General features: G+C 46.0%; 1 protein-coding gene across 1 annotated transcript in view; it reads left to right on the forward strand.

The window, feature by feature from the left end:
* The first annotated feature begins 1,659 nt into the window (after positions 1 to 1,659).
* The window catches only part of FAM3C (FAM3 metabolism regulating signaling molecule C), a 30,276-nt gene continuing 11,142 nt past the window's right edge, over positions 1,660 to 20,793 (forward strand). The window contains exons 1-5 of the mRNA XM_041002027.1: positions 1,660 to 1,808; positions 9,567 to 9,621; positions 11,661 to 11,765; positions 17,413 to 17,442; positions 18,076 to 18,199. Of these exons, the coding sequence (XP_040857961.1) occupies positions 9,609 to 9,621; positions 11,661 to 11,765; positions 17,413 to 17,442; positions 18,076 to 18,199 (272 nt within the window). The 5' untranslated portion in view covers positions 1,660 to 1,808; positions 9,567 to 9,608. The remainder of the gene's footprint in view (positions 1,809 to 9,566; positions 9,622 to 11,660; positions 11,766 to 17,412; positions 17,443 to 18,075; positions 18,200 to 20,793) is intronic.

Raw genomic sequence — 20,793 nt, forward strand, 5'->3', positions numbered from 1 at the left:
TTGAAGTGAAGCTCATGGGACTGGATCTTGGCTCTGTTAGGTCCTAAGGTGGGCGGTCCTTCGTTTCTCTCGCCTGAATTTGCAGGATTGTAAGGGTTAAGTACATTTAAAATGCTGACAAAGTCACAGCCAGATAGCACCTACGCAACAAACATTAGCCTATTTTCTGACCCAGTAGCAACCATTGGTTTACACTTTCTGGAACTGCAAATGTCTGTATTCTTACAAAACCTAATCATTAATCTCCATGACTATTTCTGCTTTCTGAGTCCCTGCCAAGCCCGAGGAGGAAGTATCCTCATGCTTTCACTGGTAGAACAACTGGCTAATGAAGTCTAAAGTGATTTCCCAACTTGAAAGTCATGCAACCCATATGAATAAGTATGGCTTACAACAGAACACAGCACACACAAGCACAGAGATCGGATATCAACACACTAGATTTCTGCACGGGAGCTGCTTCAGGCACACTGCTGCTTGGAGAACATGATGTGTGTTATGTATACTCACTCACAGAGCTGAAAGTTCTTTGGCAAACACAGACTGGCGTCAACTCAGAGGCTGCAAAAACCATCGCAGTTGCACACGGAGGCGGAAGGCAGGCATGGGTACCCGATATGGCGTTTTGTTTGGGTACCATGATAAAGGTATCTGCTTATTTTGCAGTCAGATGTGACGTAGGCTGTACTTTACTACCTCCTAATTCTGAACAAACGGTCTCAACTCTGTTTTGGTGTCTTGGTCTCTTGATTGGTCAGTTGTATGCAGCTAACATCTGCTCTGAATCCTGAGTATCCAGTGAGGATACGTCCATGAAGGCCCAGGCATGGGTTTGACTTATGGAAGACACTCGGAACGCGTCTCTTGCTTCCTCTCTCTAACCAGGGATTGCACATTCCAGACTCCATCGCGGTCACCAGGCGGTGTGTCTTAAGAATATCCTAGGTAAGATTTGATGAGATATCTGCCATCATCAAACCCCACCATTTAATGCAAGATAGGATGCTGGGACCATCTGCCTAATACAGTTCATAAAAGCTACTAACCATCTGAAGCATGTTATCATTTTGATTTTGTGTTTTCAGGTCTGGTATGTAAAGTATGTTTTAGTCTTCTGCGTAGGAACACGGAATGAAAAAAAAAAAACCTCCCAATAGAGGAGAAACACAATTTTTACCTCGTTGGTAATAATTTAAACAAAAACGAAGCACAACATGCAAGTTTCGCTTTCCTCTTCAGGTCACAAAAATCCGAGCTTGCCACCTCTGTGTCACACACCCAATGGTCTCAAGGACGAGCCTGGGCATTTAAAAATGTCTGTGTTTATGGCTGCGATTGCGCTGTGCATCACACCTTCTCCCCTCCTCCCCACCCGCCCACCAGCTGGGGGTGCTGCCCCGCTGCAGGCAGCGGTCGGGCAGGCCCCACGTGGCAGGTCCAGCCGGCTCCGGGCAGGGTCCAGCGGGGCGGACACGCAGAGCCCGCCCCTCGGCTCCCGCCCCGTCCCCGGGCAGGCCGGGCGCCCGCTCGGTCCTCCACCGCCAGGGGGCAGGCGCGGCCTCGCGGCGGCCGGGGCTCATTGGTGGCGGCGAGGGAAGCGTGGGCGGAGGCCCCGGAGGCGCGCTGGCTTCCTCCTGGCCGCTCGCGGGGTGAGGGCAGGCCGAGGGAGCCCACGGAGCCCGACGGAGCCCGACGGAGCCGATCGGAGCGGCGGCGGCGCGAGCTGGAGGCGGCCGGCCCGTGTTCGTCGGCCTCCGGCTCAACTGACCGCGGGCAGGCCCGCCGGAGACGGGCGGGCGGGAGGCTCGGTGAGCCGGGCACGGAGGGCGGGATGGATGGAGGACCGGGGCCGCCGGACACCCCTGCGCCTTCCTGCTCCGGGCGCCCGCGGGGGTCCCGGCCGGCCGGCGTGGGGCGTGGGGCGGCCCGGCGTGGCCCGAGGGGCCGGGCAGGGCCCTGGGCGCCGTGGGCCGAGCCCCGGCCCTGGGCATCGGCTGCTGGCCGGGCGCCCCCGGGGCTGGCGCGGGATGGGGCGGCGTCCTCACCTGGCGCCCCGGGAGGGACCCGGTCCCAGGCGGCCTCCGGAGCGCGCCTGTCGGCGTGGGGTGGGCCGAAAGCCCGGAGGATGGAGCCCGACTGTGGGCGCTGAACTCTGCCGGGGTGGGACTCCTGTCGACTCCACTTGTAAAGTTTGGTGTCTGCCCAGTCGGAGGTACTTTTGTGTTTTGCAGAGTTCCCCCCCCTTGGCGCCTGCTGTCACTGATGAAAGTGCTCTCTCTGCGCTTTCTCCCTTGGCTCTCAGCATCGCGGTTCTGCACCACGTGTGGCCCAGGAGCTTCCTTAGGTCTACAGAGGAGGCCTGACACGTTGAAGGTTTAGTCTGTCTGTCCCGGGTTTTCAGATGACAAGATGGGACTCATGCTGAGAGCGGGTTCCCAGACACCTTGGACCTAGAGGGCCACGTTTGGGGCAATATGCTGATGTCCAGCCAGTGCCATGTGGAGTACAGATTGCCTGGTTAGGTTAGGAAGCGGCAGATAGTAATGAATGCCGTTCAAGAAGGAGTTGGCGGAGTCGAAGTTCAGCATCTGACTTTGCCCTGGTCGTTGACCTGGCTGTCCACTTCCTAGAGACCAGCACCAGAGCTCATTTACCAAGTGGCTGCACTTTTTTCTTTTCCTGTTTTCTATATAGGTTTGGCCAGCTTGGCTTGATAGGTTCGTGCAGTATTATCTAAGCTCACTAAAGGCCAGCGTTGCTATATAGGAAGACAGAAGTGGACCTTTGGGGACCTGCGAACTTGATGCACGGAGACAGGGTCCCTGCAGCCCCCCGCTGTATTCCAGGTGTACGTTTACATGTGGGTCCCGTAAGCCTTGCTGGCTATTTCATCCTTCATAATTCATGAAGGCATTGCGAAGAAAAATGTCCTTGGAGGGGATAATCAAAGAGTATAAAAAAAATTGGCTCAACAGCAAAAAAAGTAGTCTTACATTTTTCAGTATTTAGTGTCTTAAATTGTCAACCTTATTATTACTAGTACTATTATTATTTCACAGTCTTTAAAGTACAAAGTTTAGGCACCTTCCTGTATTACACAGCAATTAAAGATGACATGGAACCTGTGAATGAGACAACAACCTGTGGCATCACAGATTATTTTATTTTTCCCCCCTGTCCTTCCCCGCAAAAAAAAAAAAAGTGTGAAGACATAAAACTCCAGCTGACTCAGAGCTTTGTACAACAGCAAGTGGTTGTTTTGAGCTTAGTCCAGAGTCCTGTGGTGGCAATCAGATAGCTTAATAGCTTAGATCTTAAGCAGGTCTGGGTATTTAGTTACTTCCTGGATGGCACTGGCGGGGTTGCTCCGTTGTAGTACCAGGGGACATGGGGCCACATGGTCTTCCAAGTTCTTCACTCTTACAGTTTTTGTGGTTCATTTTTCTTTTTTTAAAACACACTGAAATCAAATCAGCTGATTCTCATGAGAAGCGTGAGTGTTGTAATAAGACTCCACAGTGTGCCCAGTTAGTGCCTCATTCTCTTCCTCTTCGGCCTGTTAGGATGGTTGGGAACACTTGTTAGAGTTCTTAGAATTTTTTTCCCTAGCCTCTTTTTTTATTCATAATTTTTCTGACTTCACTTTAATAAGTTTTTGCTTTTCCAAATTGCGGTTTTTCAATTCAGCTTAATTCATGCAACATGGGAATTTACCATTTTAAAATGTACCATCCAGGAGATGTAAATTAATTTTTAATGTCACCCCGAGAAGGAACCACTCCCCTCCCTCACCTGCCCCTTGTTCTCTCCATAGCCTTTGGCCACCACCATCCTGCGTTCGGCCTCATGGGTTTAATTAAACCTTCTGGATATTTCATAAGAATGGAATTGTGTTGTGCATGTTCTTGTAGGTGTGGTTTCTCTAAGCCTAGTGTTTTAGGGATGCTTGCAGCAAGTTGCAACACATCCTTCCTTTTTTATGGCTGAATAATGTCCCAGTTTATATTCCATCCTCTCCAACATGCCGCATCCCTTGATGAACCCTGGTGACTTCCTGTGTGCTATAAAGTCATACAAGCACTTCCAGTGAGTAAGAGGGCAGAGCTTAAATTGAATTTCATTATGGATGCCACAAAACTTGCTGAGGTGGTACCATAGTTCAGGCATGCCACCTGACAGGGTATGTTGCATTTCCGTAGTTATGTGGTCAGTGAGTATTGAAGGAGTTTTTGTCAACATAAAAATGGGAGCTTTTATTTGGTCATTCAGAACATTTTGGAGGCTAGTGGGACAGCAGATTGATGTGCCTACAACCCGCATAGGTGCCAGCCTGGTCCTGGTTTCTGGACTTCCGAGCTAGGTACCTGCTGATGCTCCTGAGAAGGCAACGGAAGCTAGACTAAGTATTTGGGATTCTGCTACCGCGTAAGATCCGAGAAGCTTCTGGCTCGCTGCTGGTTTTATAGTAGAAATAGTGTGCTAGTAGGTTCCCTCCCTTCCCTCTCTGCAGATGGAGTCCTTGCTTTTCTCTTCCTCACTTAGGCCTCTTTGACAAAATTCTGACTATTGTTTCATCTAGTTCCTTCATGGTTGACATGTTTACTTGAAGACCGGAAGTAGAATGGAAATGTAGAGAAATCATCCGTCTGTTCATTTGAGAGGCAGAGCAAGAGAGAGCGTCCATCAGCTGGTTTACTGCTCAGTAGCCTGCAGAGGCATGGCCTGGCCGGCCTGGGGCCAAGATCACAGTGCAGGTGTCCCACGAGAGTTGCAGAAAGTTGGTTACTGCACCCATCCCTTGCTGCCTGCCAGGATCTTCACTGGCTGGAAGCTGGAGTCCAGAGTTAGACCTGGAATCAAACCCAGGATGCAGGCAACTTCTGCCAGGTTCAGGGCTGCCTGTTGTAGGGGAACCGTTACATGTTGGTTCAGAGTGGGAAGCTGCAACTTCTCATCTGGTATAATTTAAAACAGGTGAGAGAAAGGTAGCGGTTTCCCTTGGTATGGATCTGTGCCTGCGTGTCTTATTTTTCTAGTAATTCATGAGCCGAACACCACCTCCTCCTCTGTCATTCTTCCTGTTAGTATCTCTGTGTCTCATTCTCTGTCTCTCCATCTCTCCCCGCGTGTTAACAGTGTAGAATTTGGGCAGTTCAGATTATAGCTTTTGAAACAGGTGGAGAACTCTAAGGGACCAGGCAATACTGGTTGTTATTTTGTAGGGTTCTATATTCTATTTTGGATGTGTTTGTGCTCTGGGTTACAGAAATCTAATCACCATGTCATTTCTTCATCTGGATTACAGCTTTCAAAGCAAAAATTCTGCCCTGGTGATTGAGAAAAACTGCAAGTAAACACAGGGGTAATTTTAGATCTAGGGCGCAATTTTAACCATTGCAAACACAAGTTCCTTCTTCCCCGTTCCTTATCACGTTTTCCCTACTCTGGTTCACCGCCTGCCTTTTCGTTTTTTACCCCACAGGAGACCGGGCCTGGGGTCGGGCTGGTTTCCTTGATAGGGAAGAAGGGGAATTCTCACCTCCGGGATGGTTGGCTTGTTGGTCGGTGTTTTTTGTTCTCTGGCCTCACTCCACCTTGGATCTGAGGCTCTGATATCCCAGTGTGAACAAGCTGTGAAATGAGTAGAGTTTTTGTCTCCACTTTTGGGGATTTGGATCCTCCAGGTGTATAGTTTACTCAGGAATTTGTATGTTAAGAAGCACGCTAGTAATTCAGTTCTCCATGCTGGCTGGCTTTTTAAGATACAACCTTACAGAATCTGTATTGGTAGTTTGCAGGATATACAATTATTTTATATGCTTTTAGAAATCTGCTTGAAACCTTATACCACATGGACATGGATTACAAGGAGGAAGCAATATACATCCTTTTTTTGGGCGGGGGAGTGGGAGTGGAAGGCAGATTTATAGAGAGGAGAGACAGAAAGATCTTCCATCCATTGATTCACTCCTCAGATGGCTTGCAGAGGCCCAAGGTGATCCAATCAGGAGCCAGGGGTTTCTTCAGTCCCAGGCTTTGGACCATCCTCCCCTGCTTTCACAGGCCACAAAGAGAGCTAGATCAGAAGTGAAACAGCTAGGATACAAACCAGTACCCTATGGGAGGCTAGTATTTGTAGGTCACGAATTACCTGTTGAGCTACCATCCCGGCCCCCCAGTATACATCTTAGGTAAATAGAACCTGTGTATTGGCAGGTTCAGCTTGGGAAGCACAGTGTGATATGCCCTAGATTACCCATGCATTCTCTCTGTTCCATTTCCACGTTGGTGGCTTAGTTCAGAAGTCTTGCTTCTAGCTTCCTTGCACCTTATAGTGTTTTGTAATTATAGTCTACTGAAATATTTATTCCACTTAACATGGACATCAGATACAGCATGGTCATCTGACTTCTTTTGTATGCAGCCTTTGTCTGCCAGCTCCCCGTCCTCCCCATACGTCGCAGCCATGGACCATCCTGTAGTGAGTATATTCAGGATGTGGTGGTGGTGGTCCGGTAGCTACCAGCTGTGTGGCGGTAAGCTTAACTCCGCCCTCCCACCTGGGCAAAATGCTGGGGTGGTGTGCTGGGTACTAAGTGAGGCTAGCTGTGGGATGGAACAGATCTTTCCCCCACTGCGGGTTTGTGGAACTCCTTTCCCTGGCGGAGAAAGTTGCTTAGCCGTCTTAGATCTGGGGAGATGGAGTGGAGCACAGGCCCACCTAGTTTCTCATCGCTTTTGCTTGGTGTGTCATAGTTTTTCCGAAATCTGAAAGCTCAAATTTTTGCAGAGGAAAAGAATAGCTCTGGCTCTCTTAAGTGCTAATTCATTCACACTGGTTGAATGATTTGTATTTGAAACTCCTAACACTGAGGTGAGTCATGTTGAAAATATTGCTGTGGCTGTGTCAGGCTTGGCTGCTTCTCTTCCTCTTAGCGATTGGGGCGAAGTGGGTCTGGCTGGGGGAAGGGCAGTCTTTAAGATGGAGCAGGCATCATCACCACGTTGTTTTTAACTGGAAGGACAAGTAGGTATTGAGTTTTATCAGTTTTGGTTCCTCAAAGAATGGGGTTTCATTTAAGCTGCTGAAGATCAGCTAGAACATTCTGCAGCGTTGCCTTCTCCGCTGATTGTCAGGAAAGCCTCAGGAAGGTGCGAGACGGCGCTGTGTGGCGCATGGCGGTGGAAAGCCGGCTCCCCCCCCCCCCGTGAGCCTAGTTTGTTTCACTTCTAGAAACGGTTAACATTCTGGGGGAAAGTTAGAGACACCTTGCGGATTATTTGTGTTTTTCCATCTTGTACCTTTAATTCTGCTACCGTTTCTTAGCTACACTGAGGGATCGCCCTCTTAGGAATGTGCTTTCATGATGCTGTTACCTGAGACAGTTAGCCCCTATGATGTTGATTCAGGTAACTTAGGAACCCTGGCCTGTGGATCATCCATATCCCTGCTTCCTAGGGGTTTAAGAGAACATTAAATGCAAATTATAAAAGATGTTTGGTTCTGTGCATCTGTAGTTCGGAAGTTTCACAGCTTCACCTTTTTGGGGCCTCTCTGTACAGTCAGCACATTTGTGTTGTTTCCCACAGGGGTCAGCTGAACAACGGGCTGTGCTGAGGTCTCGCCCTACCCCCACATGGTGGTCCTTTACAACCTTGGTGTATCTTTAATTGTTAAATAGTTGTCATAGGTTATACTCTTAAGAGCTTTATGACTGACTGTAGATCTTTTTAAAAAGTTTATTTTTGTAGGATTTAATATGGTTATGTTTAGCATTGAATGTTTTCCAAAATTATTATTTTGCTTTTAAGCATTCAGTGTGAAAAACACCAAATTCTATTAAACATTTATAACAATGGCAGTAGTACAGGTTTCATAGTATTTGAATGTTAATTTTCTTTCAGAAATTATCTAACCTGTGAAGATGTGTGTACAGGAGCTTTTGGGGGAGCTAGGGTGCTTGATAGCCGTCTGTTTCTGCAGTGGCTTTTGTGCGTTGGTTGGTCATCCCTGGTCCTGGGTGGGAGCCCTCCCGGTGTGGACTGGCCTCGCCTGGGCCGCGGGTGAACGGCTTCATCCTTCCTTTTAAAGAGGATCCTGTTGTTTCCTGGGAGAACGGTTGATTATGAAAATGTCTGACCCCGTGCAGGGCTTAGGGTCGTTTGATCTGCTCTACTTCTGAAGTAATACTTCTAAGGCGGCTGATAGAAACCATATGGGACTTAAGTATTTGCAAACACACACACACACACACACACACACACACACACACACACCCCTCCCCCCGCTCAGACAGGCTGTTAAGATCAGGAAGGTTTTTAATTCCTTTACTGAAAGGTTTATATATTTATTTTTATTCCCCGTTATCAGGGATTGACAAACTAACTTGCTGAAGGGTTTTTTGTCCCATAACCCAAGATTGAGTTTCGTATTTTTTTTGTTTTTTAAGAAAGTTAAAAAAAATCCAAGGTTCCATCGTCATGGGAAGCTCTGGTCATTCTCTCCACACTGACCCCTGAGTAGCAAAATACAGGGCACGCTCCTGGGTCATTTGCATTGCTAATTAAAACTGCCTTTGAGTTCAGTTTCTTTATAGTATCACTTGCCTGTTGAAACTAGCTAAATTTGAACATGGGTTTCCTAGCAAACTGATTTCCTCTTATTTTAAAAATTTCACCAACTTTGAATTATTTCTCAGGAAAGAAATATACACACACACATATAGTGTTTTTTTTTTTCCCCAGAGTCTGTTTCTTGTTGATTTCATGCTAATTCCAAAGAACAGCTGCTTCTTTGGATGGATAGCATTACTCTGAAAAATGAAAATGAGCAGAATATTTGGAAATGCACTTCTGTACTGTGAACATACTGTTGAACAAATGTAAATTCAAAATCAAAGAAGGAGCAGGGCTATGGGGTTGGAATGAGAGGACTGAGTCCTGAGGGGTGCAGAAATGAGCCTGAATGCGCCCGTTTGATGCAGGTTGCTCAGTCTCTGGCTGAGCAGCCTAGCCGCCCGTCTCACCGCAGGCTGCAGGGTTTGGAAGCAGTGCTGGAAGCTCCTCGCACATGCGTAGTTACGACGAGAATTACACCATTGATGGCAAATTTTTTTTTTCTTAAATAACTAATAGACAAAAATTTCCATCCATTGGTTACTTCCAAGTGCGCACAGCAGCTGGGGCTGTGCGAGGCTCAACAGTCACTTACATGGATGACAGGAACCCAGCCATTTTCAGCCGTCACCTGTCTCTGAGGGTGCATGGTGGCAGGAGCTTGGGGTCAGGAGCCAGACACCGGCCCAGGGCCAGCCCTTTGCTGGCAGGCTTGGCCCCATTTCCTTGATTCAGCAGTATCAGACACTGACCCTCCTGAAAGTGTTATGGTTCATTGAAGAAGACCTGCACAGCAGGTTTTTTCATTAAATGTCAATATTGGTGGAACACTTAGAAATGTCATGGCATTTATTTAATTGGTTTAATATATATACTCCACATCAAACTCAGTCTAAGCAGCAGTGTTTGTTCTAGACTTAATAATGTTTGCCTTTTCTTTTGATTTTTAGGAGCTTGTTTAATGAAAAGTGCCATACATTGAAAAACCAAACATGAGGGTAGCAGGTAAGAAGACATTGAATTGGGTGGAATTAATTTTCCTGTCTGTGTGACCTGTTTGTTTAGCAATGACAAAAGACGGGGGGTTAATAATTCTGAATAGAATACAAAGCTGAAATATTGCACATAAAATACTTACTTAGATTCTGATTCTTTGAGCTGTCAGCAAATCACAAATTGTGCATTTAATGATCATTTCTTTTGGACAAACCTTATGCTAAATATTTTTAACTTTTAGTGTTTATATTCTTTTAAAAACATTTTTTATTAAAAAATGTATTTGAAAGAGACAGGACCAGAAAGTTCCTGTTTGCTGGTTTGCTCCGTAAGAATGTGTTTTTGCTCACTGTTTGTCAGTCTGCCCTCCTGAGCTCAGGACGTCAGTTGGCCCTCTAGCAGCATACTGAGGCAGTTGAAGAGCTGCGCTTCCATGCATGGCCTTGATGACGTGGAGCTCTCTAGCGCCCGCATTGGATGAGCCGAGGCCTTTTTCCTGCCTGCGGAATGCTCGTATGTAACCAGCATGTTTCTTATAGGCTCAGGTTCACCTTGGTACAGAATTTAGTCTAGAACTTTCATGTTACAAACTTGTTTCTTTTAATCATTCTGATTATTTCAACACTGAATATACAAGGGATTTTCAGAAAGTTCTTGGTACATGTCTATTTTTGAAAAGCCGTGCCTAGATTTCAAAGTTTTTCTTACTCAAGTAATCATCTTTGAATTGCATTTTCGCATGAGTTTGCGAAGTACTCTCGTAGCTGCTGTCCATTTCAGGCTGCAGGTGCCAGTGGTTATGATAAAGTAAGATGGCGAGACATCATGTCATAATCCTTACGTCCTTTGCTGTGCTCTTAAATGATCAAGGAAGGCTGTGTCGCCCTTTGTCATCCATTTAGCAAACGGTTGTTGAGAGTTTTAATACAGGTAAAACGTACAGCTAGATCCAAGGAGCAGGGTTTACTGGCCTGCTTGAATGTCTCTGATTTCAGCCACCTTGCAGTGGCTTTTGAAAACCGGAAGCAGAGTTTGGAGAGAAGATGGTAAATAGATGGAGGCTGAGAGTGATCATCCTCTTAGTTTAACTTCCTCACTGCCACATCATTTCTGTATTCTGCATTACACAGAGATTTTCATTTGGAAGCAGTTTCTCATTCACAGTAAAATGTTGAGGAAGGGAGCAGGTTTTCCATAACCCCCCTTCCCCCGCCCCCCAGCATAGCCGTTGATGTTGTTTCCAAGTAGAAGCAAGTTAGTTCTCAGGCTGCTGCCTCTGCCTCCTTAGCTTTTTACATTTTAAAACTTAGGATTAGCCTGTGTGTGTTTCCAGTTTCTGTACAAGTAAGTTGAGCTTGGTGATTTGTCAGAGGAATGTGGTCCTTGGGTTTGAGGATGGAGTGCTAGGCAGAGTCCTGGGCCTTGCCCTGCCTCCAGTTTACCTATATTCTTCACCAGTTCCTGTGTTCTGTAAGGACGATGAGAAGGTCGTGAAAGCACGTGACACCATTGGCGAGGGAGGAGAGGGACAGAGACTGTAGAGGCAAGATTAATGCTGCTCATCTGTGAACTAACAAGATGTCGCTGAAGTGCTTGAGCAAGAGAAAGACAATTCTTACCTCTCATTTCCCATCTGGTCTTGTGCTTTTTGTGGAGCTGCACCGAGAAGGAGTGAGAGTTGACTGGTATTAAGCAGTGCTGTCGGTGCATTTGTAAAGCATCCAGTTGTGGTTAGAGGTAGAAAAGCACAGAGTGTGTCTTGCGGAACTTGTCATGTAGCCGAGTCCATGTGATACACGTGCTAGATGCCAAGCTCTGTCTGGCCGAGTGGAGGACATCTCTTCCTGGAGGAGTAGCCTGACCACATCAGGATTGGAAAAGTGGTACAGTTTCCTTGAGAACTCATTCTTTAATGTACATCCTGGCCTTTGTAGCTCCAGAAATACCAAAAGGAGTAGGAATTCCACATTCGGATGTACACGTTCATAGAAGCGCCTAGTATCCGTTTTGTGGGTTCGTAACTAACGGTGAATTCTGCCTTTATCCAGGTGCTGCAAAGCTGGTGGTGGCGGTGGCAGTGTTTTTACTCACATTTTATGTGATTTCTCAAGTATTTGAAATAAAAATGGATGCAAGTTTAGGAAATCTATTTGGTAAGTTTCAGGGTTTTTTTTCTCCTTTTTTGCCTGTTATTTTTGATGTGATTCTCCAAATTTTTTTTTATCAATTTGAAACTTTTAGTCACTGAGACTTGTGCAGAAAAGGGATTATTGTATCAGTAAATGATTCATTTGAAGATTCTAAAATATAAAATAAGAGGCCTTAGAATTAATCCACTGTAAAGCATGAATCTTTTTGGGTATATTTTATCCGTGGGGCTCATGACGCCTTGGTGTACCTGCTAGAAGCGGCAGTGCCCTTCAGTCTGGTCCCGTTTCAGTTGCCTGCTAGGGAATACAGGACTGTATCTAGTACCCACTCGCCAGCTGGTCGGTCAGGTGTCAGTTCATAGCATTTTCCTTTTGTGATTTTTGTTTTTACCCATTCATTTTCTGTTTCTATAATGTAAATCTGTCACGATCAAGTGCTTTAATTCAGTTTTTGAGCAAAATCCTTAAATGTGTTTGCAGGAATCAGTTATGTTTAATGCTATTTTAAGTGGTTGTGTTTAATACCTAATTGAGTCTCAAACAGCTTTGTGCCAAATGCATTTCTCTTCTGTAGGTGTACTATTATGAGAGTGAAAAAATATAATTTAACGTTTACACTATTAAAGTGGAAAATATGTGTTTAAAATTAAGATTCGAGAGTAGTTCTACATATCTTCCGGAAGCCTTAGAGCATCATGATGTGAAGGTGGTAAAGCTGTTGATGTCCTACACAGCGTGAAAAAGGAGACTGCGGGACCGACAGGTGGTTTTCTAATGCAGCAGAGTCAGATGAGAGGACTGTGAGAGCTCTGGATTTGTGCTCAGTGCTTGGAAGGGGCCCTCCAGACCCCCTTCAGTTCCACCTGAGCTATGCGAGGTCTCCCTCAGTGAGTGCTTCTCCACAGAACCTCTGAGTCAGCAGAGAGGAGCGCAGCACTCAGCCTGCCGACAGCCAAGCTGGGGCTGCCGCTTATGCACCTGTTGAGGCTTTGCCCAGAGCTCGTGTGTGGTCCCCCAAACTCTAACACGCGGGTGACTTTTCCTCGGGAGAGCACCTTTCCGTGTTGCACCGGCTTCTCCCTTTGGTACTCCCAATTTGTTTGAACACACTGATCTTGCTGCCGTCTCAGAGCTCTCTTCTGCATGGGTGATCTCTCAGAAAGTTAAGTTGTAGAAAGTTCTTCCGGTCTCTCACTACAAGTTGTCATCTTTCCAAGTAGGCAGATACTTTGTCCTTGTTTGTTCTGTCTTTATGAGCATCTCAGTGACATCCCGATATGTCTTCGCGGTCTGTGCTATGCATGCTTGTCTCACCCCTGCCAGAACTGTTAAAACAAAGGAGACTTTTTTTTTTTAAAGATTTGTTTATTTTTATTGGAAAGTCAGATCTACTGAGAGGAGGCGAGAGAGAGTAGAAGTCTTCCATCTGCTGATTCACTTCCCAGGTGGCCACAACGGCCAGAGCTGTGCCTATCCAAAACCAGGAGCCAGGAGCTTCTTCTGGGTCTCCCATGCGGGTACAGGTTCCCAAGGGTTTGGATTATCCTCCACTGCTTTTCCACGCCACAGCAGGGAGCTGGATGGGAAGTGGAGCAGTCAGGAAACAAACCTGTGATCATATGGGATCCCTGGCACATTCAAGTCAAAGACTTTAGCCACTAGGCTATTGCGCCAGGCCCAACCCCAGTTCTCACAGAATAAATGAGATTTGCTGCTTAGGATGGCACACAAGGATGCTGCTCTGGGCCCACTGGCTGTGCCCAAGGACACATCATCGACGTGCATGAATGCTGCCCCCTGCTTTGACCCCTTGGCCGTTGCTCATTTCCCATTCTGCACATCTTGTTCATCTTGTCGCTGGCCGTCGTCCTCACTTGGCAGACCTCTGCACAAGTACCCCTTTTTTTGGAGAACTGGTTTTGAGGCTCCTCTTGATCTAAGAGTGCTGTGCTCCTTTTTCTGAGCTGTTTGTCTTGATTGTATGCTGCTTCAATCTCTCAGTTCACCATTGGTTTTTATTTTTCTTTATAAAGTTTCTTCTTTTTTCTTCCTCCCCCCCCATTTGTCTCTTGACCCAAGAGTAAATCTGGGGACAACAGTGTCTTGATATTTTGCCCATCTTCTAGGGCTGCGTCTCATGGAGAGTAAATGCCGGTAGGGTGGGAATAAATGTGGGTAGTTGAGGCTTTGGGACGTTTGTGTGAAAAGGAAGACTTTCAGAGTGGGAATCATTTACAGCTAAGCCGTCGGCAGAGAAGTGTGAGCGCAGCAGGCTGTGCTGCCGTTCAGCGTGATGTCTTCTAGGTCCTGATTGGGTGTTGGGTGATGTCCAGTCCCGCCGGGTCAGTCGTCTGAGTTGCAGCTGTTAGATTCACATATTCTTAGTGTAGAGGATTTATTTTGCCATCACATCTAAAGCAGTACATTGTTCCTAGGAAACTTTATTGGATTCTAATCTACTAAGTGTTAAGTTTTGGGATTTAATTCTTTTTTCCTACTTTGCCATTTTGTGTAGCTTCTCACATTGTTTAGCAAAGGCTAGCGCGCTTGGACCAGCGTCAGGAACTGTCTCTAGGCAGTGCTACAAGTCCTTACGATAGAACAGTTTCTTTTGGTGAGGAATTTCCCTTTCTTCAGGTGGTTAATCTCATGACTTGCTTGGCAGTTTTCTGTAGATCATACTGATTCGTATTTGCAAATGGTGTTATTTTAGGATAATAGAACAAGTTTATTCCTAGAAACACAGAATACAGAATATACCTGTAAGTAGTGGTTGAAGTTATGAGAAAATTGTGATTTAAAAAAAAGGTTTTATCTAGTAAATTTTCTTTTGAGATAATTGATTCCCCTGCAGTTGAAGAAATAACACTTGAGACCCTGCATGCCCTTTACTCGGACTGATACATTGAATCAAACTAACTGTGCAGTGTCAGAACCAGGAGGTTGACCGAATGCAATCCACCAGTCCCACGCCTGCTTGTAAGCTGACATAGTGTTAAGTTTTAGCATAGATACTTAGCTGGAAAATGTACTGAGTAGAGTCCAAATTATTTTTGCATATTGTCACTGTAAGTACTTGATATTCCATTAGGCGATTTCTACTCTTTTAGATTTGAACTATTGGTGTGTGGTATACACACAAATTATTTGAACATTATTACAAACTGAAGTACAGAATTCACTAATAAAATCAAAATAGAAAGATTGATTATCGTTCCTTGGAGGGAGATGCAGATGTTGAAAGAAGCTAAGAGTTAAGGCTGCCGGCTGAGTGGGGCGTGCACGTTGGCAGATGGCAAGGGAGTTTTGTCTTTAAGGTTGCGTTTGTAGTCTGCGCTTGAAGAATGCCCTGCTGTCTAAGAAGGTGAAGTTATCTGCTTGCTTGCTGGTAACATCCTCAGTGTTAAAGGTCCGGTAGAGGATTTGGAATTTTGACATGCACTGATTAGGAAGAAGTGCAGTGGAAATAAAATTTTCACAAGAGTTCTTTCACTTTCAACCGTTTTCTAAGTTTGTACATAAATTGTAAGTGGAGGCTGTGGTCTCATGAGTAAGCAAGGTTTTTTCCCATACTGTGGCCCAGTAAATGCTGTTTAAAATTGAGGAATGGTTGCTGTGTATTCTTTCTTGAATTTGACAAGCAAACTAGTTTAACTGTTTGAGTGACTAATCCCTGGTTCATGCCTACTTCCTTTTGCTCCACCAGTCAAGGTTCTGGCTGTTGTTTTGCTTTGATCATTATTGATTATTGATGTCCCGGTCCCGGTCCGCCAGATGCTCTCTCCCTGGGTGCCTCATCCTTGGGCTGATTTTCCAGTTTATCCCAATCCTAGATTCCAGGGATAGCTGTCCCCTAAACTGTCTGTCTCTTGGATCCCAAGTCTCTTAAAATTAACAGATCCAACAAAATAACTCAGCATTTATCCCCACCCTGTCTTCTCTCCACATGGCAGAAATCTTTTGTGCATACATGTTTTGTTCACTGACTCATGTGAGTGGATGTTTAAATTAATGCTTCTGCAGCCAGGTCCCTGAGTGGCAGCTCTGAATCTCCTGTCACCCTTACATCCAGTCCATGCTGGTGTCCTGCTAATGCTGCTTCCTTAGCTGGCCTGCTTCTGTCTGCCTTTCTCATTACGCTGTTGTGTGTGTGTGAGAGGAGGCACTCCTACGTTTTATGCCTAGATCACTTTCGCAGCGTCCTGTCCTTGTGAACTCCCTGTCCCTGGTCTTCAACCCAGGCTTTCCTGTCCTGGCTGCCTGCGGCTGCTAGAAGCAGCAGGTTTTGTCTGTGACCCCAAGACCCCAGACATTGCCATTTTTAGCAGTGGTGAAACCAATTTGCCTGCTGGAATGAGATACGTCATTGAAATCTGGTTCTGCCAGTTACTAATGATGACCTAGAGCAAATCAGATCAGCTTCTCGGCCTCCAGTTTACCTTTAAAACAATCCTGATAAGGTTATTAATATGTGCTGTAGTCCTTGTCAGAGTGCTAGGCAGACACGAATGAACCAGTGGGTGAACTCTGCTGGGGCCTTCTGTTTTCCCCACAGCTTCTTACCATAGGTCAGGCGGACCAGAGTTTTGGTTCTGATGGTGCCTTGCACCAGAGTTAACACCAGGTCTGGGGAAGACGCCTTTGCTACCACAGAGAGACTTGCTAGCCCTGGTGCTGCTGGTCACACAGTGGGCTTGGTGACTTTAACAATGTGCAGTACTTGGACTATTCTGTTGACTTACTCAGGTTTTGCTTACTTGATCGTTGCTCTTTTTGTAGTCATTTAAACACTACATGCTTTAAGTTTCTGTCCCCTGGTTTGAGTGTTGGATTTACAGGAAATTCATAATTATCTAAAATGTTACAGAACTAAAACCTGAGTGACTATTTGTGGCTAGACAGCTAGCTGGCTGACTTTCATCATGCCGCATGCTGTTAACCAAGTCAGGAAACGGCTGTCCACATTACTTTGGTCTGAGTTAGTCCCTTGGGCTGGGATCAGACGCAGGTGCCGTAAAAGAGCTCAGTGTTACTTATGATAAATTGCCAGTTGAGATCTCTTACATTTAAGTTAAGATTTGACCTACTGGCTTCTTTGAGTTGATAAATTATAACACTCTTAGTAATGACCTCCTTTTTGTTTTTATTACACCCAATACATTGCATTTTTGAGCAATTAGAGCTTTCTGTAGCCCTCTTCTTCTTGCCAGTCTCCCAGCTCAACCTCTGAGGTGCTTGGAAGTCCGTTGTACCCAACACCGTTCCCAGAGCAGCAGCAGCTGCGCAACACCATGCTTTTCACCAAGTCTGTATTCCCAGTCACCAAAAGGTGGATTCATAGGCTGCCAGTCTTGTTGGGATTTAGCTTTCTTAATAACCAAAATAGAAACTGTGAAGGTGGGAATACAAAGTCCAGGCACTGATACAATGCTGCGGCATTCCTGTTTATACGGTGTATGATGATTCGTGTCATTTATAGTTACTGTCTCACTATTTATTAGATGTGTGGTATACATGTTTTATTGTATATTGAGCAGACATTCACGTGATTTTATATTTAAATCCTGTTAGAAGCTCTGAAGAGGTTGAAGAGTTGATTGTTCTCCATTGGGTCATTGTTTCTAATGAAGATAACTTTTTTCTTCCTTAGCAAGATCAGCATTGGACGCAGCTGCACGTTGTAAGTATTTCCTCCTACTTACTATTTTATAAGTGACTTAGACAGATGAAAACTTACATCCAAGCAATCTCAGTAGTTCAGTATGAGGAAAAACTGTTCTAGAAATTGATTGTCCAAGGTAAAAGGATGCTTTTTGATTGAGCATCCTAATATTCTTGATATTTATTCATGACAGGTGTTTTGTTTCATTAGTGCCTTATAGTTTCAGTGTTGAAGTACAGAAAGTGATGGAGGAATGAAAAGAGAGTTTTTCTAGCCGACAAGTGTTGGGGCAGATATTGGGACAGTGGCTCCTCATTGGGGTGCTGGAGGTCACCCCAAACCTCCTGCATTCTGAAGTTGAAAAGTAGGCTCAAGAATAGATGAAAGCACGCTAAGCAGGCTCATGCTGTGCTGCTGGTTCATTTCTGTCCATTAGTAGCTGGTTTCCAGATCATTTTTTGTTGTATATTGTTGTCTGTAGTTCTCTGAAACCTTCGGAAGACAGATTTTACCTTGTATTTGAAAATATACTTATCCTGATGTATTATCTAACACAAGCCTTGTGGCTTGAGACACAAAACAAACTCTAGAATTTGTTGACTTACTTTCTAACCAGACTAAACCCAAAACATCATGTATTCTTTCCTGAAGCTACAAAGCCTCCTAGATATAAATGTGGAATTTCAAAAGCTTGCCCTGAGAAGCACTTTGCTTTTAAAATGGCAAGCGGAGCAGCCAATGTGGTGGGACCCAAGATCTGCCTAGAAGATAACATGTAAGTATTTGTTGATTGCAAGTGTAGTCAGGGTGTGGGCATTTGTCACACTGTTTAAGCTGCTGCCTGAGGTGGCCACTTCCTGTATCAGAGTGTGAGTGCGGAGTGTGAGGTTCTGGTCTTCCCCTCTGATTGCACCTTCCGGCTAAGCTGCACCTGGGGAGGAAGCAGGGGACGGTTGGAATATTGGAATTCTTGCCCTTCCCCATATGGCACTTGGATGAGATTGGAGTCCTGGCCTCCACTTGGCCTCGCCCTAGGAGTTGCGGGAGAGAGCAGGAGGGCGGGAGATCTCGGCAAGTCAGTCCCTGTCTCTTTCACTCCTTTGAAATCAATTTTTAAAAAATGATAGTCAGTTGAAGCTGAGTTTAGCGGATCTGCTGAAAATGTCGAGCATGCCTTTGCTAAGGAAGGTTGATTTCAGTTTTCATTAGCAGTTTATTTCTCACGGCTTCAGTGAGTCAGAGTTCTCAGATCATGTACTGGGGCGGGAGCTGAGGTCTCTGGAGCTGCAGTGTTTGTTTGGTAGCCACCAGACACACGCGGCTGTTTGCCTCTGGATCTTTACCGCTAAGGAGAAAGTTAGTCCAAGGAATTAAGGGTAAAACCTTAGTTGCTGTGTTACAGTCTCCACGTTTCAAGTGCTTAGTGGCCACATGTGGCTCCTGGCCACCAGAGTCAACAGCACAGGGTGTTTCCATTGTGGAAGAGTCCTGCTGACAGCCTTGCCCCCGGAAGTGACTCTGCCCTAGCAAGTGCCACCTTTCGTTTTCCATGTTGGAGTGCTGCTCGTCGAGCGTGACACGGTCCAGCCTCACGTTAGCCTGATGCCCTCAGCTCCGTTGCTGCCCACACCGTCCAGCCCCAGGCTCACTGGTCTCCTAGGCAGAGCTTGTCTGTGTCCTACCTATGTCAGGGTCAAGTGCCTGCCGCTGCTGTTGCAAACTCTACTTTTAGTTGGTGGCTTTCAGTCTTCTGTCGCTTAGGGAACTGGATGTGTGAGTTTATTTAAACTTTATGTAACACAGTAAATAATGGCATGGAGTAAGGTTTTATAGAGAGGAGGCCGTCCTAAGCTGCGCAGCTCTCACAGCTTCGTTGGGGTCTCATCTTTTACTCGTGAAAGGTCTTACACTGTTGTCCTGGTTCCGTTGCACTGAAGTTCTTTAGGGGAAGGGTGTCTAGCCTCGTGGAATATTCCTCTTGCCGAATTCAGCATTTGAGCAAGTAGATGACCTTTAAGGTCTGGTTCATTTTCTTTCTTTATGTTAGTGATGATTCTTAGTTGATGTCTTATCTACTGATTTCTCATTATAGTAGTTTTCTGTTTTGATATTGACAAGAAGAAAGCTTGTAGTTCAGAAAACTGCGAGCTCTAGGAACGCATCCCCGTCTCCTCTTTTCATCTTGCCTGGCCAGAGGCCTCTGGTTTGCATCTAGTGACCGAAAGTTCTCTGAGCATAGCTGCCCACAGATGGTCTTCTGAGCACCTGACTGCCCCCTCGCTGCAGGCAATCCGACGAGGATGGCTTCAGGCTCGTTTCTTTAGTAACAGGATTTCTGTTCACTGATGATGTAAGTCAAAAGACAAAAAGGGGATGGAGGGACGTCTGTAGGCAGTGGATCCTGGTTAAAAAAAATGGATTTGGAGCCGAGGAATTTGCTTCTAGCATGGTGGGCATGCCATGTAGAATTTGTACAGTTTCTTGAACCATTAAACAGGCCACCTATCAGCCTTCAGTTCAGGAATCATTCTAGGATTCCCACGAGAGATGACAGAATTGGTGGGGTTTTACAGCTAGGCCTCCAGGCATGCAAGTAAGTGGTCCTGGCAGAAGGGCAGGATAATTGGCTGGTGATCCGCAGTGGGGACTCCCTGGGGACCAGTTCACAGTCCGGTCCCTTTTCCAGCATGTTTCTGTATTGAAAGCCTAAAGGTTTCTTTCTTCTTTTCAAAGTCTAAATTTTCTAACCTTGATTCATACACCGACATAGCAGGTTTCTGTTGAGCGCAGTCTCTCTCGTCGTGGAACTTAAAAGGCTAGCAGAGGTGACAGTGTGAAATCCTAAATGCGAGTTAAGTCATTGCAAGTTCCAGTCGCAGCTGGGAAGGGCAGCCCTATGAGGAGTGCCCGTGGGAGTGACATGAGATGTCCTGTGTGACAAAAAGGGCTTGGGGAGTGGCTTTTAGGCAGCAGCGTGGAGTCCGAGAGCTGAAGCACAGGAAGGGAGATGACTGGGGAAGGACATGGCAGTGGAAGGCAGAGCGTCGTGGAGGGCCTTGAGATGGGAAAGAGCTGGAGAGAGAATGAGGATTAAGCAGGCTGGCATTGTGGCGAAGTGGGTACGGCTGCCATCCACGACCCTGGCATCCTCTAGGGACTGTTTCGAGTGCTGGCCACGCCAGTTGCAGTCCAGCTCCTTGCCAATGGCCTGGACAAAGTGGAAGCAAGGCCAAGTGCGTGGGCCCTACCGTCCACACAGGAGACCTGGATGAAGCTCTGGCATCAGGCTGGCCATGGTTTTCCATTTGTTTCCTGTTGAGATCTAGTTTTAAAGTTGACGAGCTGCTGCTGCCCTCCTGTGGTCAGTCT

The sequence above is a fragment of the Ochotona curzoniae genome, unplaced genomic scaffold (assembly GCF_017591425.1).
Source record: "Ochotona curzoniae isolate NIBS_2020 unplaced genomic scaffold, NIBS_Ocur_1.0 scaffold_2476, whole genome shotgun sequence".
Lineage (NCBI taxonomy): Eukaryota > Metazoa > Chordata > Mammalia > Lagomorpha > Ochotonidae > Ochotona > Ochotona curzoniae.